We start from the raw sequence: 27,309 nt of genomic DNA on the forward strand, positions 1-27,309 counted from the left end.
CTGCCTCTTACTACTCTGATCTCCCACATCACGGGAGGCTGAATGGTCTTCCGCATACCCTGAGATGCAGCTCACAAGGGACAGCACCTGTCTTCAACAGAGCTTCATCTGAGCCTGCCCTTGGCCTGTGGTGGATGTGCAGGAAGTGAGCTGACAGGTGAAACGTAGCCTGGCTGGGTCTCAAAGTGCAGCTTGAGACTCACCCACTGTGATTGCCAACACTTCCATGTCTCCATTGGGAGGGCAGTGTCACAAGGTCCTCCTACTGTCTTCTCACTCCATTCACATGCTTCGTGTGACACAAGCTCATTCACAGTTCACAGGATGCAGCACAGCTTCAGAGCCCTCATGTCTGGGCACAGAAGCCAAGAGAGCAATGTCACAGTTCACAGTGACAATGTAGATATGCCAGGGCCTTTCCTCCAAGTTTTACTTTCAAGTGTATCCTTTTATTGCAGTTTACGCTACTCTGTCAAGAAGGCCACGTTACAGGAGAGCATTTGGATGACGTCACCGGGAACTGCCAGGGCCTCCTGCTAACCAGCTTTCCTTATGGTGACCAGATTCTGAGGTGCCATCTCCAGGAGGCTCTCCAGTGACACACTGGAACCCTTTCCATATCTCCTCCCTCTAAAGCTAGAGATTTCTCTTTGCTCCATTAGTAGTTACCTGCTCTGAAAGGGCAGATTGCGTCAGGGGCTTGCGTGGGGAGAAAGATCAAGGGACACAGGGTGGAAGATTCTTCTGCATAATAATTTTATTCCCAGATCCAGTCCTGTGACATACATTCCAATTTCCTAGGTTTTCCTGGTTTCCCAAAAGTCAGTATTTCCCTCCAGACCTTTAATTTATTGGATATTGGATTTCATTTTCTTATTGTGCATTCCTTCAAAGCCGGCTTTCTTTACATATATTCGTGGACGTGTACTCACGAAGTCTCTGTTTCGCAATTCCTTTGTTGCAATGATCTTGGTAACATAGTGAACCCAGTTACACAGTGAATATACAACTTTAAATGTTGTGCACCTACTTCAGATGATAAACTTCTGGATCCTTTCTCAAAAAAAATAACCAGATATCAGTGAGCAAAGGACAACGTGGACGGAGATTGGTCCTCTGCAGTTCCATTAGACGTCACTTCTCTAGTGTCCACCTTCCTGAGTTCCCAGGGACAGGCCTGAGGGTGTTAGAGTTTGGACCATGATCCTGTATTCATGCCAAATGTAAGATCCAGGAGGTTGGACAGGGAGTGGAAGGGCTTGAGGTCAGGTGAAAGCTCAACTTTAATAGGTCCAGAAGTTCTGGAGGGAGTCTATTTGGCATTGTCATCTGTGGCTTCTACGTTCTTGACCTAGTTGTGAGGAATCCATGTTAAAATTCCACCTAAACTCATAACTGTAAGAGTGTAAAACATCGCCACGTAGGTCCTTTGCAAATTGCTTTCATTGTCCTTTTCGATGCCCACTTGGCTCATGCAGTTTCACTACCACCAGGTCCAAATTAGGGGATATTGTTGATAGATTTAGAGGTTTACTGGGTCTCTCTGATAGTCAAAGTAATAGACTTTACAGAGAACTGGACGGACAGGATTTCAAGAATAAAATAGTTGAAGAATTCTGCCAAGTGCTGATCTCTAAGACTTAGAAGCAATGGGGGGTGTATTCTAAACATAATATTCTATGGTTCAATCCCTCCTTGTATGGAGTACAGCAGGCCCAAAATAAGAAAAGAGCCTTTCCACCCTTCCTGGACTCTAATGAAAGTTTCCATAGTGTTTCCTTTAACATCTTGTTCATTATTTCCACCTGCCCAGAATTCTGCACAACAAAGACTCCAAACTATGCATAAATCTTTGACTGTTCTTTACAGGCTTTGGCCGTGAGAGCTGGGCTATTATATGGCAGCATTCCTAGTGAGTGGCAAAATTAGCGGGAAAGTTCCTAGCAGAGCTTTCTAGTTGCTCTATGATCAGTTTCAGTCTGGTGTAGTGAGTTTCTACTCACCCAGAAAAGGTATCAATAAAACAAGCAGGTACTTTTATCTTACTCTAGGAGGCCATGTGTCAGTTAATTCAGGTTCCCATAATTTATCAGAGCATTGGCTACCTGTATGCAATCCTCTCTGGGTAAATGATCTCTGTTTTTTATTTACATAGGTGTAAATGTGACATCTGGCTTTGACATCTCCTTCTACACTGTCCAGTGTATGTGGGTATAACATACCTTGCTGATGGCAACTGAGAGAGTTCTGTGGACCCAAACAAGTAGTCTGGTAAAGCTGAATTACCAGAAACCTGCCAATTGTCTCTGGAAGAATGATCTTTCCCTCTGGTGTTCACCACCAACCTCTGGCGTCAAGCTATTCATTTGATTCTTTTGCATCCTCGCCTCTTGGTTATACTCGAAATACACAAGATCTAAGGCACAAACCACATGAAAATCAGGAAGGATGAGCAAAATGTGGATGCTTCACTCCTTCTTTAAAGGGGGAACAAAATATCCATAGGAGGGGATAGGGAGGCAAATTTTAGAGCAGAGAATGAAGGAACGCCATTCAGAGCCTGCCCCACATGTGGTCCATATCTATCTATGTATATATCTACTATATCTATATCTATCTATATCTATCTATATCTATCTATATCTATCTATATCTATCTATATCTATATCTATATCTATATCTATATCTATATCTATATCTATATCTATATCTATATCTATATCTATACCTATATCTATATCTATATCTATATCTATATCTATATCTCTATCTCCACCAAAACTTGATAAGATGGATGAAGCTAAGAAGTACATGCTGACATGAACCGGATATAGATCTCTCCTGAAAGACACAGCCAGAACATGTCAAATACAGAGTCAAATGCCAGAAGGAAACCACTGAACTGAGAACGGGACACCCATTGGAGGAATTAGGGAAAGGACTGAAGGAGCTGAAGGGGCTTGCAACCCCATAAGAACCAACCAGAGCTTCCAGGGACCAAACCACTACCCAAAGACTACACATGGACTGACCCTGCGTAGGTAACAGTAAATAGCATTGTTGGGGCAACAGTGGAAGGGGAAGCCTTTGGTACTACCAAGGTTGAACCTCCAGTGTAGGGAATGTTGGAGAGGGCAGTAATGGGGGTTGGACGGGGAGGGTACACCCATTTAGATCGGGAAGGGGAGGGGCTAAGGGGCTGATGGACAGGAAACTGGGAAAAGGAATAACATTTGAAATGTAAATAAGAAATGCCCAATTTAATAAAAATGGGAGAAAAAGAATAACAACAAACAAACCAACAAAACAATAAAGAAAATGTTCCAGGAGCAGTGCAGGGGAATAGTGGTGAACAATAAGGGGGATGTATAGGGGATACACATATGGGGTAGGGAGAGGGAAGGGAATGGGGGCTTAAGGAAGGAAACAAGGGAGGGGAATAATGTTTAAAATGTAATAAAGAACTGTATCTAATAAAAATTTTAAAAGTATCGTTCCTCCAAAATTGCTGGAATTCAATAAATCTGCAGTCATAACCGATGCTGTATTAAAAGGAATGCAGAGGCATACAGCTCCATGTGTCCTGATCGCTTTTTATATTCCCATACTGAATGGTTTTATTTCCTCTAAGGTATTAGAGAAATACTTCTCTGTTTCTCCTTTGTTTGTCATTATAAAGGAAGCTAAATTTGTGAGCACAAGGATAAAGCAAGGATATTTTTCATCATGAAAGTGGGTTCCACAGAGCATGACAAACTGTCTACATCAAGAGCACAGGTTCCTGTGCAGCTCTGGCTGGCTGTGAACTGATGATGAAGCCTAAGCTGCATGAGACTTGCAGAACACCACTGTTGCCTTACACTTGTGCTGCTACAGGAGGAAGAACCACAGACGACTCAGGACGGTCTTGTGAGTGAAGGGTTAAAGGTCACATTTTTATTTATAGGCAAGCATTAATTTATTCAAGAACATTTTAAAGTGGGGAGTCAATGAGTTCAATGTATATAGCATTAGGAATATAGCATATTAATTAAAAAACTAAAGTTAACAAATAAATAACAAAACTTCAAACTTAAACAAATAAAACCAAATGCATAAAACCAAACTTCAAACTAAATATCAAATATAACAAGTAAATTAGTCAGCATTCAATTGCTACACAGTTTTCAACATATAACTCCAGCCTGTTGCTGGCCTTGCAAACACAGCAGAACGGCAGGTAAGATGGTAAAAATCTCCTCAAGATGAATGTAGACGCCTCATTCCGGGTGGTTGGTTGTTGATGGACAAGTCGTCAAAAGGTTAAATGTGAGGCGTGTTCCAGGCCACATCTCAAGGTCTTTCAAATGCAGCCCAAGATTGCTATGGTTACAAGGACTGAGATGGGGGAGGTGGTGTCAATCTTTGCACCCTCTGTGCTCCTGGTGGACAGTCCTGTCTCTGAGAGCTGTAGTCCTGCTCTGTGCCCTGGGAAACCTTCTGCTGCAGTGTTCAGACCTAGGGGTGGAAAAGACCTGGTGAGGACCTGCCATGTCACTTATCCCATACACAGCAGCACAATTCAGCAGGATAATCCAGGATGATCTTTCATCTGAGGTCATTCTCTCATGCCCAAGAGAGAAGGGGAAGAGATCCCACAGGCCTGCATATTTTCTCAGCTTTTAAAACTGCTAAAAATTGAACAGTGGAGAGCAGATAAATCCAATCATACATATACATTATATTTTCATATCATGTAGCAATGGCTAAATGTCAGTTGAGGAGAGATATGAACAACCTAGAAAACAATAGGAAGGCCTTGGAAACCCGGCCATCTCTGAAATGAAGACTATTATTATTCCTCCAGTGCAGGAATATGCCTGGGGTCCACTTGACAACCTCAATATCAGCAAAGACCCAGAGAAACAATATCGCAAGAAGTACATGCACACTGAAGTGATATTATATTTGGCAAGAATATGCGGCATGGAAATCTTGCCGAGGGTAGGCATTGAACTCTAAAGCACATATTCATGCAGACAATAAACTATACCACTCCTTTGTTTATGGGTATCGTAAAACTATTTGTGGGGAGACTTAAAGGCACTGGGCTCAGATAATACTAGAGAGCTCAGACTGGAGGGATCAGTACACAATAGCCAGAATCTCTATGGATCACATACACTTCATGGACGGAATGTCTTTTAAAATGGACAAGAATAATATTCTGATCTGCTCCTAGCTGACAGATGCTGAGAACTATGGAGAAAGTCACACACCCAATAAGACAGTTTATAAGTACAGGGAATCTACTTGGGTCCTCTCATCCTGTGCTTTCAAACCATCTCAGTGACACCGAAATGATGCTGCATCTTCTCAGACAAGGCCTTTTGCTCAGTGACCAGTTTTTGCTGATTCAGGGGCTCCTGCAGACTTTCCTCCATGCTCTCCTCATCCTGGTCATTAGAAGATTATATTGCCCATGGAGGCATGCATGTATACAGACACAGACAGACAGATACCCAGACATACACACTTTTGAACTCACCCAATTATATTTGTTCACACATACAAGCAGAGTATTTTGCAGAATGTGGTTAGTTTCCCAGTTAATGGTAATAGAAGAGATCACCCAGTCTACTATTGTGGCATAAGAAAAAAAAACCTGGAATGGGGTAAGTACACAGTGAGCATAGCCTAAAGACAGCTCAGCCAATAAAGTGTATTCCCATGAAAATCAGAAATTAGAAATGTGACATCTAGGCCTGTTAGCCAAGCCTCCTTAGCAAGGTCACAAGGCTGTGCACAGGAGGCTGATTTCAGGCAACAGAGCACTGGGTGGGGGCAGGTGAGCCTCTTCAGTCCTCTGCTCACTGTTTCCCAGTGCATGCAAAGTGAGCTGCATTTTTCAATATGAGGTCCCTTTACCATACAGTACCTGACAGGGGAGCCAAACTACCAGCACAAACAGCTAGGAAATCTCCATAACCACAATCCAAGGTAAAACTTGTACTGGGATGCTATCAGATATAATTCGAGTAAGAGAAGGCTAATTCAAAGCCAAATGCTGGCAGGTATAATCAAACTCAGCCACAGTCCATGGAAGGGTGGACAACATTGTACCTTTTCACTTTCTGACTGGTGGACATCTGCATAATTTTACTTCATGGCTGCTCTGAGGTGAACCCCTACAACACTAATGTGCCACAGTTTCTCTGCTCACACCTACTTCTTCTTCTGGAACCCTGTGTCAAAAGGTTGAACTTTCACAAGAGTTGTACATGGTGTCTCACAGGGCTACCCATTTGATACCTCCAGCAATGTCTGAGGGTCTCACTGTTCTAAACCCTCCTTACAGATGATTTTCACTCAGATCAAATGATTTTGAATAACAATGGTTAAGAGTGCCACAGACCCAACACAGGGTGAGTGCTGTGGACTATTTTGAGCCTCAGTTTCTGTCTGAGGCAAAGATGTGATTCCACCTCAGCATAACTCCTGGACATCTTGTGCTGCAGATTCAACTCTAAGCAAATTAATCTTTCAAATAACAAATTCCAGGCCAAACTCCAAAGCCAAGGTATATTCAACCAAGTTTAGGCCAATCTGGAAAGAAAGTGGTGGCAGGAAATGATTAACATAACCAGGATGTTGAGAAGACACAACAAGCCACATGACCTTCCATTGTTACTATACACCGAGAGCAAAGAAGGCAGAAGAGCCCTCAGTCATCAGTTTCCACACTCAGGTACATGGATTTCACACAGCAGCCTCTCCTCACATCCCTGTACCCTATTCCTGAGTTTTTCTCCAAGTAATGTCAATGTTGATGAATAGTTTTCCCAGTTTAAATAGTTTGAATAGTGATCAAGACCCCATTAAGAACAGTTTAAAATGTAATTGGAAAGATTAGGTTTTCTCTTCTTCTCTCTCTCTCAGAGTGTTTGTGTGTGTGTGTGTGTGTGTGTGTGTGTGTGTGTGTGTATACTTTTACATGTTTCTAAATATGTACATATAGACTTATACAATATATATAAATACATGTATATGTGTCTGCGTTCAGAAACTTGATGAGTTCACACACACATGCGAAAAAACACACATATACACACACTTCTATATATAAGACACCCATATCACAAACAATTAAAACAAACAACTTCCAAAGTACAATATGCATCATAGCCATAAACATGATCACACATGTATGTGCCCACAGACACAAACACACAAAAAAACACCCCCCCACACACACAGAGTCAGAGAGAGATGGAGAGGGGAAGGGAGAGAGAGAGAGAGAGAGAGAGAGAGAGAGAGAGAGAGAGAGAGAGAGAGAGAGACAGAAATCATAAGTGAGAAGCAGAAAAGAATGGGGAGGCCATCAGGCTGGAAGAACAGTTGTTGAATACAGATTAGGCAAAGGAAATGTGTCAAGTGAGAGCTTAGACACTGCTATCCCTCCCTTATAGAGTAAACCTGTGTAGAGAATGCACTTCTTGGGCACACTAGGTTGAGAGAGCTGGACAAAAAATCCCTCTAATCCTCACATATCTCACACAAACCCTCACCCTGAGAGAAGTCTTTCCTACATCCCTGTTCATCCAGTCAGCTCCAGGACATAAGCCACAGGAAAGAACACTAAAACACTGACATAAAACAGGACGGACAAACTGCTTCTCAAGCTCTGTCACTAGAAATCACGATTTGGACAGGCAGGAGGGACCATTTTCAATGTACGGGGAAAAGGAGAGAAAGTCCACAAGCCCCATCATAATTGACAATGAGAGCCATTCTTTTGGCAATTGAACTGAACTCTAATCAGTTCTGTGCACTACAAAGATGGCTACCTCATGGCATCCCTCTAGCATAATGGCATGTAAGTGTGCAGTGTGTGATCAACAGATCCCCCTTAAGGAAATGCATTTTCTAGTTGAGCAGGAGGATTTGGTTGTCAATCCTCCAGTTTCTTGCATGAAGCTAACATCACAGAGAGTTTTGTAAATGTTCAAAGAGATGAACAACTGGATGAGACCTAGGAGAGTGTCTGGATAAGGTGGAGAAGGTTAAACTGGTTTGACTTGGTTTATGCTTAGATATCAGGAAAACCTGCCCTTGATGCTTCATTCATCCTACCTGAGGCTGCTTGTTACACGGATTTTCATACTGGCTTCCCCACAGAACCTTGTTGTTTCCTTAATAGACTCTTTCAGTGCAATCTGTTCCCATAGAAGCTCCCTGTTCTCATGCCGTGCTCTCTGGGCATTGTTCTTCAGCTCAAACAACTCAGTTAGGAGGGGGCAGAAGCTGCGGCTGAGACACAAAGAAAAAATGGTGACTCCCAGCCAGTCTCCAACTTCCTCCCACGTCTCCAAGTCCATTACTCCTTCTAGGGTCCTGATCTGAAGAGAGCCCCAGATTATAGTCCAAGTCCACAGTAGCCATGGAGCATGACCTAGAGACAGGTCAAATGGAGAAAAGAGCCACATTCCAGAAGACTCAGGGCACTTCTCAAAAACCTGACACCATTGATTCAAGTTTTTCCCAGAAGAGGACTTAATCCCCATGTGTGCTTATTTGTCCATTTTATTAGAATGTCGCTTGGAGGCCAATCTTTCTGTGTCCTGTGTGTCCTAGAGCCTTCCTTAGACACAGGCTTCCTTGTCTGCTTCAAACACTAAAAAGCCTGATCCTCATTTTACTTCAAAGATAAGAATGGACTGACACATGCTGTGCCCTGTGCTGTTGTCACAACCTTGTAAGTTACTCACCAGTACCAGTCATTTTCCAGTGTGAGGTGTGTACATTTGACCAAAGCTCTATTGACCTGCTCACTCATTTTCTTCATGTCGGTCATCACTTCCTGGTGCTGCATCGTGAGCATCTCAGACTCAAAGTTGTTCCTGTGGTAAGGCATGGTCCAAGGATGAAATAACATTATGAATGAAGGATTCAAGAATTACATGAATTCAGACTGAATCCTGAACTACCCCAGCCTAGGACATGCCACGCCCTTGCTTCTTGGTACTGGGTCATTTGATATTTATTAAGTTTATTATTGTGAACACGGAGACAGCAGTGCCAGGAAACAGAAGGAGGGAGCTGATTTGCTTGAGCTCCCTGAGGGGGTTTGAAGGAATAGACTAGCTTGCCAAGAACATTCGAGGACCCTGTGTCACAATCCAGGCTCCAACTTAAGCCCATGAAGACTATTCTCCTGTTCTTAGGTAACAATTCTCAATCATAGAATCTATTGCTACATGAAAACCCAAAGGAATATGAACAGTATTTACAGGGAAAAGAATTTATAACACGCACCAGGAGATTCCCATGTGCGTCCACCTGAGCAGATGTGAAATGTTCTACTGCTCACAGTGAGGCTCTCACCCTCATCATTATCATGCCATGGAAATTGACACAGGATAATTCTCAGGCCAAATCAGTACATAGAATACCCAGATCTTAAGTGATACACACAAACACACTCACACATGCATACACACACACAAACTCACACAAAACACACTCTCTCTCTCTCTCTCTCTCTCAAATACAATTAGAATGCCAATTAAATATAAGGATGTGGCATTATCTCCAAATACAATGAATAAAACCAGAGAAAACCAATGATCCCCTGTTGTCAGTCCAGTCACACACTGTGAGGCAGCAAGTGGGATTGGGTCCCTCCAGCTCTTCACAGGAACTATTGAACCCAAAGCACCTCCAAGTCAATTACAACAATGATTGGTCATAATCAGAGCACCTAGAAATTCCCACTAGCCAACACCTGTCCAGTCTCCTTAAACCACACAATGAGAGCTCACACACTACTACCCTCACTCCCAGACTGTGATTCAATCAGGCCACAGGCTATGATTTCCGTTTGTAGGAATTAAAATAGCCTGTGCCACCATCCCATTCCCATCTGAACTTCACATTCTGATGCAATCAGGAAAGTGATTTTGACCATGAGGACACCCTGGAGTTGTAGCCTACTGTGATGTGAGGAAATGTGGATTTAACAGAACTTGCATTGTGACTACCTGTCATTTAAATTCTTTCTCGGGTAATCGGCCAGGATTCTCCTGAGTTCATCTCTCTCCTTCTGCATCTTCTGGAGAGCAATTTTGATGTTCTCCAAACGCTTCATTCTCTCCTCTTCAACAGGTGTCGTGGAGGGTTGGGACGATGCCTTCTGATCAAACTCTGTAGGTAGATAAACACCAGTAAACAGGCATATATGTGGACACAGTGTCAAGAAAAACTATGCTTACTCTAAACAGAAGTCTGAGGATGAACAGTTCTACAGATACAGTGAATCCCTGACAGAGCAAGAAAGCTATCTTTAAGCTGAACTCAGCTAGTTCCCTTTTCCCACCATCATAGCCATATGATGACATATGCCATCATAGATATAGACCACACCTCCTAAAGCCATTCCTCTGTCACTGAAATTCTAAAGCTGGCCTAAACAAGAAGAATTGGAGGACCTTCTCAGCTAATGTCTGATGTGAGGCAGGTAAGTCCTTGAGTTCAAACTGCTTAACATCTTGAATCCCTAATCATGTGTGTTCAAGGACAAAGTAACTGAGACCTTGATATATGACCAGGAGAGTATCCCTCTTGGCATCAATTACCCAAGTAATCTACAGGACACTGCTGAGAATGAAGTGTTTCAACAGCCGATCCTGGAAGAGACACTTTGTTATTCTTATAAAGGCTCATCCTGGTATTCTTTGACACTGCCCAGGACACTAAAGACATCCAAGGAAAGCCCCTTGACATATAACAGTTGTTGGTTTTCTGTCAAACTAATGATCAGAAATTATTGTGTCTGGGTCAGCCATTAGGAAGACTGAGGCTCTAAATCATACGTCCTACTCCTGGAAGGACCAACACAAACCAACCTCCTCCAGGGAGCTCCCCTTGCCCTGCCCAGTACTCACTTGACCTCCTCAAGGACCTTTCCATTCGTCTTCTTCTCCAACATGATAGAAGGCTGGCCTCCCTCTGCCTTGGTCTGGTGCCTGAATGGATATGATTGTCCCTCCGAAAGAGACTGAGGATCCTGGAGAACATGCCTCCTCGGGAACCCATTAGGAAATGAAGGGAAATCGCTCAGGCAGTTGGTGTCACCACAACACTGCTGACATCACAGAACATTCTAGTGTCTCCTGGATACAAGAGAATTTCCAGGGAAGACACTACCGGTGATGTCACTGGGAAATGCCATAGCTTACCTGCTAACTACCTCCACCCAGACTGACCAGTTTCTGCAGTGGCTTTTCCAGAGACTCACTTTTGAGCCAGGAACACCCATTCGCTCACTCTCCTTCCAGAGCTTCAGAGTTCTCACTCCTTCATTACAACTCAGTTGCTGAGGAGAGGGAGAGTTGTATCAGACCTTGAAATGGATAGAACATCTTTGTTAACAGCCAAAGGTCTAAAGACCGTGGATGAGGGATATTCTTCTTCCTGAAATGTATAAACCCAGGGTCCATGCATGTGACATATAGTCCAATTTCTACAGGTGTTACTGTTCCCCAGAGGCCAATATTTTTTTCCTTCACCTTTAAATGTATGCAAGTTGGAGTATGTTGTTTCATGGAGTGTGCCTTGAGAGGGGTCATGGTTTCAATATATTCACCCATGTTTTTTCCTGAAATCTCTGTCTTACCATCCCATTTTGTGCAATGGAAACTCCCTTTTCCTGGCAAAAAAGCTTCTCAGGTATAGAGCAAACATCAAATTGTAAACTTTCTGTCCATTCTTAAAGTTAAAATCCCCAAAAGTGAGGGAGGAACTGAGACCCAAGCGAGAGCCATGGAGGGGCAGAATGCAGAGGTGCTGCTGGCCAAGGAAGAGCAGGAGGAAGCAGAGAAGCTGTAGCACATCATGGTGCACTGGGAGCTAGAATTGGAGTTCGACCTGGGCAACCTGCTGGCTTCACTCTGAGGACCTACAGGGTGCTTAACCATCATTTATAACTCAGTATCTGGTGTCTCTCTGGCCACCGTTGGAACTGCATTCAGAGGAACCACAGACAAAAGTCATCCAAAGAACAATTCACCAAAATAAATAAAAATTAGTACATTTTTCTTTCAAAAAGGCATACAAATGTATGGTCAAGTCAAACAAAACCCAAGGAAACACAAGAAATGAAATATTTTACAACAACCCAAGAGTGCAAGAAACAGTATAAAAACAATCTCTTAGGGGTTGGGAATTTAGCTCAGTGGTAGAGCAAGGCCCCGGGTCGGTCCCCAGCACCAAAAAAAAAAAAAAAACAAAAAAACAAAAAAAAAAAAAGAAAAGAAAAGGAAAGAAAAAAAAGACCAATCTTTTAAATCTATAATAATTCTATATGTATTTCTTGAAATAGCAGTTGGAGGAAGCAGGCTGTCATGCTCTTATAAGTTCCATAGCCTCATCAACCCTTGTGACAATCTCCACCTGTTTGATTTTTTCTTAAGCACAGATATGTGTGAGTTAGAATCCCGAGTCTGTCTGGGATCAGACTGTAAACTGTAGTCAATGTAACACTGGCAATCATTAGCCACAATCTTTAAGTTTCCCTTGTAACATCAGAGCACAGCCATATCTTTGGAAAGCAAAACTCACCCTCCACCAAACTATCCTCCAAAATCCAGTCTCTCCAAAACACCAAGTCCATTCCTCATGCTATAAAGTATGACGGCCAAGCCTTGCATATGAAGGATCGATATTGCAGGCTCTAATACCTCACCAAAGAGACATTGCCCTAAATTCTTTTACAAGTCCGGTTTCCATGATAAGAGTTATATTAAAATATTATCCCAATCTAGACCTGTTTCCCTGGGTTGGCACATGCCACGTGTTTTCTCGAATGACTCCTTTTTTAAGCCAACATTCTATTACAAATATTACAAATTTTCAACCATACCCAATAACTTAAAAGCCAGTCACCTATAGCCAAGACATGTAAAGCTTATTATACATTTAAAACCAAACAGAAAAAAATGAAGTGACTACACATATCTTTAGTACTTAGATCAAACACCATTTTTACTTCTTTAGCTGTCATTTTAAAAGAAGCACCTTGTTACCTGTTGATTCCAAATATCACAGTCAAAGATTTCTCTAAGAGAAACAGCTAACAGCTCCATTACCATAGAAGCTTTGAAGCTGCTGGCACCTTTAAGGCCAGCTAGTGTAGACATTGAGCCAGCCCCCTGGGGAGCTTCCCCAGTGGACAGACCTAGGCTCCTAGCTACATTCCTCCATTGAGGCAGGATTCAGTCAGAGACACACATGACAGTTAACACCAGAGATAACCAGTTATCTAGGATGCTGGGCTCCAAAGGTCAATTGAAACTGTTTTATTTATTTGTTCCTTTCTTGAAAGGACTTAAAACTAAATCAAGGGGAATCAACCAGCATTTAAAGTTTTCACCATTTTTTCTTTTAAACATAAAACACAAAACATTCAAGCAACAAGAAGCACAACCCAGACATACATTGACATCCATGGACAGTTTGGTGCAACAAGGACAGACAATAGACATAGAGGGAAGGAGCTAGATGGTGTCCCACCAAAAGGACTCAGATAACCTACCTAAAGGACATAGAACCAGAAATAAGCACTTCTCCAATAGGAGCCAGCAAGGAGGCAGGATGTCCCTAGGAGAGCTCTTAAAAAGCTTAATCTCACTTTCCTTCTTTTGCCAAAGGATCTGGAGAGTCTGGGAGGAATGTTTTTCTCAAACCATTTTCTCTCTTGTCTAGGGTGTAAACTGTCTCTAATCAGGGTCCAAAGACTAAAAGCATCTATGAGAATTAACTTTGCTTCTCTAGATTTTAGCATAACTCTAAAAGAACACGTACACAAAAACATTTGACCATTATTACCTTGTCCCTTTTTACAAGGTTTACTCACCAGTACCCCAAATCTTTATTTTTCTTTGCAAGTGCTTTCAATGCCCACGGTGCTTCTGTATCCTGCTTACTGGGACTTTTCCTGGCCCATTTTCCCCAATACGTCCCTCCTTCACTGGCCGGCTTCCTGGGACCATCTTGTCAGGTTGTCCTCTCTTTTCCAATCTTGGTGGGACCTCCATTTGATGATGCCTGTGTCATCAGGACACTCAGAACCGGGCATAGGCCTATAAGAGTTAAGAAGAAACACACACTCGGGTCATTCGTGTTAAAAGAAGGCTGTCCACGCTTTACTGAGATCTCCTTATATACCAGAGGCAAAAGCCGTGGAAAAACAATAAAGCAGGTGAAAACCCCAACCAGGAAAATAGGAAAACAGGAAAAATCTGCATCGTGGCAAGTCCCGGCCCCAACACAGGGGCGTAAACAACTTCTTAACATCAATAAGCTGAAAGGCTCAGCAAGAGGAATGGGTGCCATGGAAGGTCCTGGCCCCAAATCAGGGACCGAGAGAAGCTGCCAAGGGTGTAAACAACTTCTGGCCATAGTAGGCTGAAAGGCACAGCGAGGGGGAAGGGAAACACTCCAAGGTAGGGCCCAACAGGCTAATATAAATATATATTGGAAAAACTAAAACACTGTATATGAAGAAAAATAATTAAAAAGTGCTACATATCTAAGCATAACATTCATAATAAAAGAAACTCAAATGACAGAAATTCATAAGAAATATTCATCATCCTTCCACATCACGCAAATGCAAATAAAAATTACTCTGAGATCACTTTTCACACTTGTCAGTATGACTAAAGTTAATAACACATGTGACAACTCAAGCTGACTGGGTTATGGAGCAAGGGGAACATTCATACTCTCCTGGTGGAAAGGCAAACTTCTACAGCAACTTCGGAGATCAGTATGATGGTTCTTCAGGAAGGTGAAAATTGTTGTACCTTAAGATACAACTCCAGGTCTCATGTCCAGATGTTGATTCATCCTAGAATACAGACCCTTGCTCAACCATGTTCAGTGAAGCTCATTTATAATGCTTAGAATTTGGAAATATTTAAGTTGTCCCTTAACGGATGAATGCATAAAGAAAACGTGGTGCATTTACAGACTGCATTGCTGCTTAACAATTACAAAAGGCAAAAAGGAAGCATGCACTATGCAGGACAATGAATGGATCTAGTAAAAGTCATTCTGGATGAGGCAATCCAGACTGAAAGAGACAAATGGGATACATATTCACTGAAATGTGGGTGTGGGTGTTAGCTGTTGATTCTTCAATCTGTGTGACTGTATGATCAGTTTAGTGTGAGGGTCTAGGGACGTGGGCCAGACTGTCCTCATTTAGGGAAGTACAAGTTCACTCATGGATGGCTGAGGGACACTGTCAGGGATAGGAATGTGAAATGTGAAGAGACAGGGAGAGGGCAGCAATGGAGGGAACATAGAGAGGGACAGTAAAATGAGCGCTGTATCAAAGCCTAAGAGAGTAGAAACCCTAATTGCTTTTTAAATTGTTTTATAAAGGTAACTAATGATTTATTATGGGTGCAAGGAGAGAAGTTAAAATGTTGATTGTGTTCATCTATGTGAAATTTCAATAATAAGTAAGTCACAACAGTTATGGATTTTGACTTTCAATGAACCTGTTACAGATAATGAATATCTAGTCCTTATGGAGACGTCTGTTACCATCTATTATACACTAGTCATTTTATTTGTTTACATTTCAAATGTCATCCCCATCATTGGTCTCTCCATTTTGAACCCCCATACCCTCCCAATCCTCTTTGTTTCTAAGAGGGCACTCCTCCATCTACCCACCCACTTCCACTTCACCCCTCTAGCATCCCCCTTCTCTGGGACATCAAGTTTCTACAGGGCCAGTTGTCTCCCTTCCCAGAGATGTCAGATGAGCCAGTTGTTGCTACACATGCTCTACACTATATGTATCAGGAGCCATAGCCGGGACCATATATCCTCTTTAGTTGGTAGTTTATTCCCGAGGAACTCCTAAGGCTCCAGTTAATTGATATTGTTGTTCTTCATATTGGGTTCCAATCCCCTTCATCTCCTTCAGGCTTTTCCCTAACTCTTTCATTGTGGTCCCCAGGCTTAGTCCAATGGTTGGCTGTGAATATCTGCATCTATTCTTGAACAGAGGCACATGGGAGGCTAGAAGGAAGCCTCAGACTCCAAAGTAAGGTAATAGGATGTAATTCTGTATTTGCCCAGAAGATGGCGACATAGGATCCTTTTCACAAACTTGTTTCTCACTAACCTCTTAGTTCTGTCCAGCATGTCAGGAAAGTTCCGCAATGTGCTCTGTGACTGAAGATCCTTCTGCTTGCTGGAACTCGATCCGCTGCGTGGAATACTCTCGATCGGCGATGGGCGTCTGGGTCGGTGGACGCAAAGACTCCAGGAATTGTGAATGAATGGACTGAGTTGAGCAGACATTGAATTCATCTGAGGGGTTGGCATCTCCAGAACCTGCAGCTTAGCATCCATGGATCCAGGAGAGCACAGTGTGCAGGGCTGAAATCAGATTCTGTAATGGAGAGGCGGAAGAAACTATGGTTTTGAAGTATTTGTTCTTTTTGAAAGCACAAAGTGGGAGATCAGTCAGTTATCCTCTTTTTGCAACATCTTACTCTGAGCTGCAGGACATATCCTGGGGGATATTGCTTTCCATATTCAATGGGCTTTTCAGAAATTCCAGTTTCCTGAAACGGCATGGCCCTACTTTGGTGGACTGACTGGTAGGAAGTGGAAAGGTTCTCTGAGGGGCAGATGAGGAAAGGCCAAAAGAAGAGGAAAGAGACAGCTATGAAAGGGCTGCTGGTGGGTACAAGGAAACAACAAGCACATTTCTCAAAGCCCTATTTTACTATAGCACTCTGGGAAGCATAACCACAAGCTGACAGAAACAAATTGTTAAAATAAACAATGCATTCGTTCCCATCCCCCAAACTACTCTGTTTTTAACCACCAAGGTCAATAGAAATTTAAGCCTCAAGTACACCTTCTCTTAAGGTTCCATACCTCAGCAGGCTGAAAAATCTGCCAACAGGCCTTGACCTACCTTGACTATGCCTAGCAGGCAGACCTTCTCTCTCTTTCTTTTCCTCTGTTTGAGAGCAGGAGCAAATGACTTTATACTGTGGGAGGATTTCCATTATCAACAAACATAAATTTTTCGAAGTCATTAAAGCTAGAAGGCCAATCATTGATTGGCAGGTGTGGTCAGGTCACTCTACCTAAACTATCCCATGGAGAAAAGTAAAAGTGACAGCCATACCTGTGTTTAGGAAACAAGATGTCACAGGTGATTTGAGTATGGGTGCTGTGTGGGAGAGAGGAGGTCATGAATCTAGCTGGAAAAGCCCACTCCACTTTTAGATGTGTTTTGAAAGACATATAATAGAAATTTAACTGCAACAAAATTTTGTCAGCAAATGTGCTCTAATGATAGGTGGTTAGGTTTTGGGGGTCATATTGACACAGAAACTGGATTAATGGTAATATCTTGGGAAGTAGCTTGTGTTACAAGGAGAACTTCAGTTATCCCTTGCCTAGGCCATCTACTGTCTTCTCTTCTCTTTTTCCTCTTTCACTCTTCTATCTGGGCTGTTGTAGCAAAAGGCTCTTCCCAGAGACAAGTCAAAGGAGAATTAAGGTGACATTTTTAGCCTGTTTTCTTATAGACACATTGGACTGCGAAGGCTGTGAGGGAACCAGGCGGGAGGAGTGTGCAAAAGGCAGAAGGAAGCAGTGACTGCACTGGTCGTGTTTCCCATTCTGTCACAGAAGCATTTTAAGAAAGGAGGGTTCCATTGGCTCAGAGTCGGGAAGCACAGACTCCATCCTAGAAGGGGTGAGTGTAGCTGTGAGAGGTGCAGTTGGTAGAAGTGGACTGGCTGGCAGGATGTGAATGAGACTCTTTCCATGTGGGTGGAGCAGGGAGCAGAAATAGGGAAATTCTACCTCTTAGCTTCCTCTCTGTGCCATTCAGTGAAGGCACCTGGCCTGAGAGTTATGGTGTTACCACCATTCAGAGTGAGCTTTAAGTCGATTCTCTCCCCAAAACCCCTCAGAGCGACATTCAAAGGCCTGCTTCACTAACACACTAGGCAATTTTTACCTTCCTCAAGTTGTCAGTGACCAGCAGCAGAGCAAGGCAAGAAGGTTGCACGGCCATTTAGAGGGTGGAATCAAGGAGTGGTATCCGTGCAAGCCAGAAGAGACCTACAGGAAAGCTGGACATCAAAGAGCCACACACATTCTCTCATGGATTCTCATGGTTTTCCCAGGGTGAGATTCAGATGCATGTGGTAGCTAAAGGCATTTCTGGCTGAAGCCGGTTTTCCTATGTGACATTAGGAAACAGTTGTAATAAAAGAAAGTTTCAAACAGCAAACTGTTCTGATTCTGATGGACACAAGTCTGAACTAGTCCTGAATTCTCTTCATAACTTTCGATACTTTTGAAAATAAAGGATAGATAGTATAATGTACTCGAATCCTAAAATACTGTGAAGTATGCATTTCATAAATATGCATTACATGATATTCAGTTGCAATTGCTGGGAATTGTACTTTCTTCTATCCCTATAACCACTTGGCTCTGGTCAGAATTACTAAAGAATATGATGACTTGGGCTGTGTGTGTCTCTGTGTGTCTTTGTGTGTTCTGTGCGTGTGTTTATGTGTGTCTCTGTGTTTCTTTAGGTATTTATGTGTTTATATATTTATGTGAAAATGGAGGCTCTGTCAACTTATGGTATTTTTCACAGTAGCTATTGTCCACAGTGTTTTATGAGATGAAGTCTTCATTATGGCAGATGGAGTCAGAGAGACTACAGAAAGATCAAAGTATGGGGTTGGGGATTTAGCTTAGTTGTAGACGCTTGCCTAGAAACCGCAAGGCCCTGGATTCGGGTCCCCAGCTCCGGAAAAGAAAAAAAAAAAAAAGAAAGATCAAAGTATAGAGGAAGGGGCAGGGAAGATATCACAGCAGTTGAAATCACTTACTGTTCTTCCAGAGGATCTGGAATTGGTTCCTGGTAACCATACAAAGACTAACACCAACCTCGATAGGCAAAGCTGTCTCCCAGATTCTGCCCACACTTGACAACCTCGTGATCCACCCACCCATACAAAAGGCAAAACACAGATACGGGTCTAGCGGCTAAGAGTGACATGGCCTATCTAATCCGGAGGGGAGGAGGGTGGCGGCCAGCAGCAGCGGCAGCCACAGGGGCGTCCAGAACACTCCAGACCACCTCCCTCCCCACCCACCACTTGTTTGGGTGGCTTTAAAGAGTTGAGTAAAGTCAAGCTGGTAACCAACCATGACTGAAGGAGGATTTGATCCCTGTGAATGTATTTGCTCTCATGAACGCACTATGAGAAGACTCATCAATCTGCTCCGGCAGTCCCGGGCCTATTGTACCAACACAGAATGCCTTCGGGAATTGCCAGGGCCCTCCGGTGACAGTGGCATCAGCATCACTGTGATCTTGATGGCCTGGATGGTGATCGCTGTGCTCCTCTTTCTACTGAGGCCTCCTAACCTGAGAGGCTTCAGCCTTCCTGGAAAGCCCTCCAGTCCTCACAGTGGACAGGTCCCGCCAGCCCCTCCTGTGGGCTAACATCCTGGTGTGGGAAGCAGCGATTGTTTGACACCCTGCACGACCGAACGACTGCAGAGAACCTGGCACTACCTGTCTCTCCTTTTCCATCTGCAGTTTGGATGGTATTGTTTTCATGAGCTTCTAGAAGTTTCACTTGCCAACTGCCTTTGTTTCCTGTGTTGCCACAGTCCTTGTTTACAGTATACCTGAGTAAACGATTTCTTTGAAAAGTCGAGGGCTATGTTGGTTGGCCTAAGATTAAACATTCCACTCGTTCTCCCTGGAACACTGACCATAGCGACTGTGGTGGTTTCTGGCCCAACTGAAGGAAAATTAAGGTTTCTGCATTTAAGTATTTTAAGTGGTTTGGATAGATTTTAATTCTTTTTATAAGGTATTTATTCTGGGTTGTCTGGTATGAATGACAGAACCATGCTGTAGTCACTTTACTGTGGCAGTTTACCTGTGGGTGGCAGTTTTCTGTAGTCCTTGACACTGATGCTTTAGATCATTTTCCTTACAAAGTCCAGCTGGCTTATATGGCTAGAATAGGAAAATCGATTTGGTTGTTTAATGATTTTTTAAAATAATTCCCATTAAAAATTTCTGATGTTAATACTTTAAATAAACATGATTGATTAATATTTTTAAAAGAGGTAAAACACTCAGAGACCTAGAAAACCATGGATGGCTTCCTCTTTAGTCAACTGGAGCCACAAAAATGTCAGAATCACAGAGCCAATCAGAATTCACCTGAAACCAGACACTACAGAAATGATCTCATTTATATAGAAAGAATTGGCTGATAGGAAAGGATAAGCAAAGTTGCTCACCACAACCATGAAAGGACTCTTCACAACTGGGCATAGTGACTCAAAGTGCCAATTTCAGTGCTTGGGTACATTCCTACAGGATCAAGCCCACCCTGCTCCATCCAGTAAGTCCATGACATTTAGGTCTGCCAGATTAAACTGAGAAGTCCTATTTTTCCTTTTTTTTTAGTATATAATATCTACTTGTGAGTACATTGTAGTTATCTTCAAACACACCAGAAGAGTGTATCAGATCACATTGCAGAGTTCTGTAAGTACCCATGTGGTTGTTGGGATTTGAACTCAGGATCTCTGGGAGAGCAATTGGTACTCTTAATCCGTGAAGCATCTCTCCAACCCCTGACAGATCCTGTGGCAACATACTGACTAAAATTCTCTGTACATTCATTCAAAGAGTTAATATTTCCAGGCTTGAATGACAATGGTACATTTATAACTTAAATGAAGTATTTCATAAGTGACACTGGTCTCAGATATTGAAGTGGTGGGTGAACTATCAGAAATAGAAGGATGCTGCAGGCCCCTGTATATCTATGCAGGATAGCAGTAGATGTAATTGCACTTTTTATATATAATACACATAGCTTTCCAAACCTATTTATTTTTATTTTAGTTTGTTTAAGATTTATGACGTATAGAGCATTCTGCCTGCATGCATGCTTGCAGACCAGAAGAGGGTGCCAGATCTCACTGTAGATGGTTGTGAGCCACTATGTGGTTGCTGGGAATTGAACTCAGGACCTCTGGAAGAGTAGCTAGTATTAACTGTGGAACTACCTCTCCAGCACCATTACTTCTATTCTAATCTGCCTGGTGTCTCCAGCAATTTTCTTGTGGATGTTCTCTTGGCATGATAAAGTTTGATTTTAACCTGTGCCCTCAGAAGGGACACACATCTGCAATGACATGTTCATTTGGGGTTTTGTATTTGTAATCCAAGATCTTTTTGTTTGTATTTAGCATGGAACTATCTATGTAAACAAGGATGTTCTACTCCCTGCCTCTGCCCTCCTGCTTGAACTCTTGAAGTAACAGTGGACCACCACCATGAAAAATCACAAAAAATCCACAAAAAAGCAATTAAGTGCCTACTAGGGCATTATGAAATATACTATCACCTTAGATGATTCACGGCATGGCGTATAGATTAACAACTTGTAGCTGGGTATTTCGAGGCATTGTTCCATTGGACTAGACAGAAGACTCTGGCATGAATTTTCTAATGGCGCTAAGTGCCCTTTCATTTTTCTGAAAGTCTTTTGGACTTATGCAAGAGTGAGGGATGTGCACGAATCTCACTGGATATTAAGTGTCCATTTCCTTTAAAGCTGAGGTTGGGTTTCTTTCGAGAGAGGAGTGCTTGTGACTGGGATGATTCAGGTCTCCTCCAGCCAAGGCAACTGTGGGAGAAGACATCACTCAGGTGCACTAAATTCTCACTTCCACAAGCTGGCACCCCATACCTAGCAAAACATATCCTCATTTCTTCAGGACAAACATGTAACACCATTTGGGTAGAAGGGGTCAGAACAAGACCACTCTTCTGTTTCCCTTTTATTTATTAAGTGGTGATCACCCTTATAGACAGCAGACTGCTGTGGTCAGAATGGAGGAAGGTGATAATTTAAGGCCAGTCACTAGTAGGAATTAAAAGTTGACATTTTTATCCACAGATAGTATACTAACATTTATGAAAATTCCAAGGATATAATCATTAAGGAAAATTTGCAAGCTGATTGCCCATTAATTATTATATATCAATTGTATAAAAAATCAAAGAAAAGCTATTGCTAAGGAGTACTGATCAAAAAGACTGCATATTTTTATTTTTTCATTTTAACTTGGTTTCAAATGGCGTGTGTGTGTTCCTACATTTTAAATTGATGTCAACAACGAGAAACTGTCCAGAGGGATAAAAAGAAATGATAGCAGAGGTGAGGAAAGGAAGGACAATGGTATTGAGAGGCAGAGATTGGCGCAATATATGGTGTATACATATATGAAAATTAGACACACACACAAACACACAGACACACACACACACACACACACACTTGTGCAATAGCAGCAAGGTCCTTAGCAGGTAAAAGAACTTGCTGCACTAGTGTGATTATCTGAGTTCAATACCTGGGACCCATGGTACAAACATGGACTGAATATTGTGGCACATATGTGCACAGACACACACATATCCACTGGCAAAGAAAACCTTGAAAATTCATAAGCATTTGACTTTAGAGGCACAAGGATCAGGAGTTGGGAATGAGGTCACCCCAACATTCACTTACCTCAGAAAACCCAAGAACCGAAATTGAGCTAAGCTAATGAGTCCGATTAAAGTGTGCCAAATGCAAGAAAAAAGAGTTTTAATGTGCAAATATGTACGGCATAACCACAACAAATATTAGGTTAGAAATATCAAATTGCTGGTCCTTTATATTAGTTGATAGAAAGAAAGTAACAAAGATAGAAAAAAGAGAGAAAAGAAACTAAACGACAAACTTATGAAGGGAAGTAGAAGCCATCAAAATAAAGGCAGGGAATGAAAGAAAATGGGCTGGGGTGCCATGCTTGAAGGAGGAAAAGACTTTAGACTCTCTGCTCCGATGAAGCTTTCTAAGGTGGTGCCTGCGGGTCCTTCACAGGCGCTTTTGTGCTGCCTGCTCAGCTTGGGCACAGTTGTTTGTCCTCGTGTATTCTGTGCGGTTTCCAGGTAAGGCAGGCAGTGGGAGAGCCAGGTCTCCAGCTAACTGGCTAAGCTGCTCTGCTTCAGAGCACAGGGTGCTTTGTTGCAGCTTGAGCAGGAGCTCCTGAGTCTGCACAGCCGCTGCCACAATGTTTCCACCTCACTCCTGCTTTCCTCCCCTGAGAAATCCCCTCCGGAGTCAGGTTTGCTGCTTGCTGTTGTCCTGACCTGCTGCCAAAGGAAAACAAGCTCCTTCCTGAAGAACTATTGCTGAACAGGTCCTCTTCCCCCATATCCTAATAACTTTTCTCTTCCATTACCTATGATGTGGGCTACTTATTAAAAGTAGTTTGCAAAAAACTTTGCCTCCATCCTGCTGTAGTAGAAATAAGGAAAAAGGAAGCAGGTCCTTTTGTACAAAATACTTTATCAGAGGTCTTAAGCTCCTCAGGCTTCCTCAAAGAAGCTCTGAAGGCAATTTTAGGAAGTATCTAATAATATTGTATGTGATAAAAGAAGGGAGGCCCTTGGGTCAACAAAAATCCAACTTTATTAGTCTGGTCTCTTAGTCTTCGGTGAATCTATCCAGGCTCTTCTGGCTTTTAGAGTCTCTGGGAGAAGTAATGTGTGATTCTCATAGGAGGACTGACTTTGTATGTTGCCAGTACTTTTTCCCTTGCAGCTTTTATTACACTTATTTGTTCTCCATGTTTACTGTCTTAGGTAATATATGCCCAGGGGAATTTCTTTTCCACTCCAGTCTATTTCATACTGTGTGCTCCTTTTACTTTGATGAGTCTCTTGTTTAAGTTAAGGACATTTTCTTCTATGATTTTGTTGAGAATTTTTGTTTGTTTGTTTGTTTGTTGGTTTTTGTTTTTGTTTTTTGTTTTATTTGCCTTTGACCCAAGTTTATTTTCATCCTTCCTATATACTTTATTGTCTTTATCATTATTATATTTGTTATTTTGCAGAAAAATCCTGTCTATTTCTTGGATGTTTTCTTCCAGGATTGACTTCCTTCCTTCCTTTCTTCCTTTGCTTTTCCTTTATTCCTTTCCCCCTCCACTCTTTTCCTCCCTTTGGATTTAAGATTTCCTCTATCTACGTATCCATTCCTTCTATCATCTCTTCAATGCCTGAGGTTCTCTATTCCATCTGTTGGAGTCTGTTATTAAGGTCTGCCTCTGAGAGACTATTTGAGTTCCTACATTTTACTCATCCACATCTCTCTGTTTAGGATTTCTTTATTCATTTCCTTCCACAGTTATTGTTTTCACACATTTCTTTACTTTCTCTTTAAAGGCCTCTCCCATATGTGCAAATGCTGTTTTACAGTCTATTTTATTCTTGTTCTTCAATCATGTTGACATATTCAGGGCCTTCTGTCATAGTGTTGATGGGCTCTAATAGAGATTTGAATGCCCTGGCTGTTACTGGTTGTGTTTCTATGCTGGTCTGTAGTTATCTGGGCTTGGGAAGATTGTAATTCTAGGTGCTGAATCTGGTTTTGTGTGTAGAAAGTATTTGATCCCAACCATGGATTTCTGCCCATCCTTTGCCCAGTTAGTTTCTGGATAAAAGATTCACACTAGCTTTATATCTATGATAATCCTTAATTAGCACAAGAACTGGGCAGATAGCTATCCTCTATACTATTATGCATATTTTTCCAATAATTCTGTTATATAATTTGCCATGGTTTTGTCTGGGATGCTTTTCACTCCAATTAGCCCACTCACATGTCCATTATTTAAAGATTCTTACCTCATGGTGGCTTCTCCTCTATTTATGTTCTTCTTTCTACCCCGTCTGTCATGGTCTCCCACCCCCAATTGGAACCACCAGGGAACACCTATCTTAATTCTGCACAGCTTTTGACTATAGGCATTTTTATTTATAATTCAGAAATAACTTGGAGGTAAGGTCACATAAGAGTATGCATTGGTGTTTTCTTTCTTTCGTTTGTTGTTGTTATTGTTGCTGCTGCTCCTGTTTTTATTTTGTCTTTTTTTTTTCAGAGCTGAGAACCACATCCAGGGCCTTACGCTTGTTAGGCAAGTGCTCTACCACTGAGCTAAATCCCCAACCCCGTTGCTGCTGTTTTTAATTTGTCTTTGTTGGTTTGGTTGGTTGGTTGGTTTTTGAGACAGTGTTTTTCTACTGTACTAGCATTTTCAAAAGCCAGTTGCTTGATTAAGATATCTGGGGTCAGAGAAATGCCTGAGTGTTAGTATTCTGCTAGCAGCCTTCTGATGGAGAACTCACAACTCCTACAGCACCACACCTGCTTAGAGGGTGACACGTCCCCACCTAAAGATATTGAACTAAACATCTGAACCTATAAGCCAGCCCCAATTAAATGTTGTCCTTTATAAGACTTACTTTGGTCATGCTATATGTTCTCAGCAGTAAAACCCTAACTTCATGGTCCTGTGAAGGATAATTTCCCCAATGTAGGGGACTGCCAGGGTGTTGAGGGCACATAATTTAGGGCAAACATAGTCATGAGCCTATTGAGTAGCGCTGACCTTAAGTATTAAATTATCATTTTCAGTTCTGTAATAGCTGCCAACTGTAGGCTGGATACAATGGGGGCTAGAATGCCATATACATCTAGTATAGGGCAAAGGGAAGGAGCATCATCCAGTCCCACCAGTCTCTAAGGCTAATTTAGTTAAGGTCTAATTTAGAGTTCTATTTATCCTTTCTACCTGCCCTTAGCGGTGGGGATGATATGCATAATGAAGCTTCCAATTTGTCGCCAAGATCTTAGTCAGTCACTGACATTTCTGAAATATGAAGGCAGGCCCATTATCTTGTCCTATTACTTTAGGTGCTTCAAATCTGGGAAAATCTCTTCTAGTATCTCTATCCGTCTATCCAGGAGGAAATGTCCACAAAAACCAGCAGGTATTTTGAGCCATGTCTTTCTTCCTTAATCTCTATAAAATCAATTTTCCCAGTAGAGGCCTCCAGGCTCTTACCTCTCAGTCAGGAGTTTGGATATTTGGGGTGACTGGGAGTGTTGCTCAGCTGATAAGCTTTAAAGTTTGTCATTCGTTTTACTCCCAAGTGAGTGACTCTGTGGATCTTTCTGAGAAGAGTTCTTGTTAAAGAGATGGATAATATTAGCTTACATTCAGTCGATCATCACCATCCCATTTAATTACTTTTTCTCCATATATCAGTTGATCTAGGTGGTTCAGATAGAACAGTATCCAATCTAGAGATGCTGTTTTCTTTAAGACTATGTCCTTAGCGGCCTTGTTAGCCCATGTGTTATCTCTAGCCATTGGTTTCTTTTTCCATGATGAGGGCTTGTGTTAATGTTATTAGCTTGGCCCTTTGAATTGAAGTGTCTGGAGGAACAGACTTAGTCCAGACTACCTCCATTTCCAGTGTCACCACTGCCCCTGCTCTCCTCTGACCCTCATGGGTAAAGCTGCTTTTGTTAATAAACCAGATCTGTTCTGTCTCTGGCAGAGGAGAATCACTTTGATGGAGTGGACAGTCCAAGTCAGGGTCGGGCAGCAGAAATGCACGGTTCGGGGAAACAGGTGGCTGGAAAATATGTAAGCCATGGTAAATTGAGAAAGTCTGAAAATGAAGCCTGTAGGCATTACTGAACAACAATCAGAATTTTGTGTGTGTGTGTGTGTGTGTGTGTGTGTGTGTGTGTGTGTGTGATGAGTCGCAAAGTTAACTTATCTGCATCTTTATCCAACAGTGCTGTGGCAACAATAATAAGCAGGCAATCCTGCTGTCACTGAGTCCAGTTTCTATGATAAATAAGCCATTGGCCATTTCTATGGTAGTCTTTTCTCCTGGATCCAGGGCTTTGTTGGCTAGAGGGGCTCTAATTCATTCTTCTTGTCTAATCTGCACTCTTCTATAATCTTTGCAACTTTTATTAGCTTGTATCTGTAACTTTTATCTAATATTTGGCACTAACTAATTGAAGAACGCCCTGTACTATAGTTCTCTGTTTTCTCTTATTTCATATCATATCTAAACACTGGCCAATTATTGTTTAAACCTGCTTGTAGAGCCTGGTGGCAAATCTGGAGGAGATCCCTAACCCTTACACCCATTAAATAACCAACCTGGGTGGGTTCCCTGTGGGCCCAAGGGCCAGTTTCTTGGCCTATGTCTGTGGTGAAGAGAATGTAAGAACTTTTCGGGGGAGTTGGTGTCATGTCCTGAATACAGTTTACTCTACATTATGCCATCTTGTGGCTGGTCCCTCAGGGGA

The 27,309-nt window shown here is 42.2% G+C and overlaps 1 protein-coding gene across 2 annotated transcripts; it reads right to left on the bottom strand.

Moving 5' to 3' along the window:
• Positions 1-3,906: 3,906 nt before the first annotated feature.
• On the bottom strand, positions 3,907-23,139 carry LOC148000767 (disks large homolog 5-like). 2 transcript variants are annotated; one of them, XM_087587161.1, is made up of 6 exons: positions 11,277-11,381; positions 10,924-11,151; positions 10,021-10,183; positions 8,749-8,880; positions 8,114-8,290; positions 3,907-4,498 (listed from the first exon to the last, which is right to left on the bottom strand). In XM_087587161.1, the coding sequence occupies exons 2-6, from the start codon at positions 11,072-11,074 to the stop codon at positions 4,399-4,401; spliced, it is 723 nt and encodes a 240-aa protein (XP_087443287.1). In that variant the 5' UTR covers positions 11,075-11,151; positions 11,277-11,381; the 3' UTR covers positions 3,907-4,398. The 2 variants fall into 2 exon arrangements, with proteins under 2 accessions (XP_087443287.1, XP_087443288.1); XM_087587162.1 differs by lacking the exons at positions 10,021-10,183; positions 10,924-11,151; positions 11,277-11,381 and adding an exon at positions 22,657-23,139 and having other exon boundaries at positions 3,916-4,498.
• Between the last annotated feature and the right edge of the window lie 4,170 nt (positions 23,140-27,309).

This window comes from Rattus norvegicus, chromosome 15, assembly GCF_021556685.1.
Source record: "Rattus norvegicus strain SHRSP/BbbUtx chromosome 15, alternate assembly SHRSP_T2T, whole genome shotgun sequence".
Lineage (NCBI taxonomy): Eukaryota > Metazoa > Chordata > Mammalia > Rodentia > Muridae > Rattus > Rattus norvegicus.

What these genes read in the sequence shown, in the direction of transcription:
- LOC148000767 (XM_087587161.1), bottom strand. Translation starts at nt 11,074, where the DNA reads ATGGGTTCCCGAGGAGGCATGTTCTCCAGGATCCTCAGTCTCTTTCGG. An exon ending in AAGGTCCTTGAGGAGGTCAA is followed by an intron (nt 10,184 to 10,923) that starts GTGAGTACTGGG and finishes ATCTACCTACAG; the next exon opens with AGTTTGATCAGAAGGCATCG. An exon ending in CGTGTAACAAGCAGCCTCAG is followed by an intron (nt 4,499 to 8,113) that starts GTAGGATGAATG and finishes TTCCACCCCTAG; the next exon opens with GTCTGAACACTGCAGCAGAA.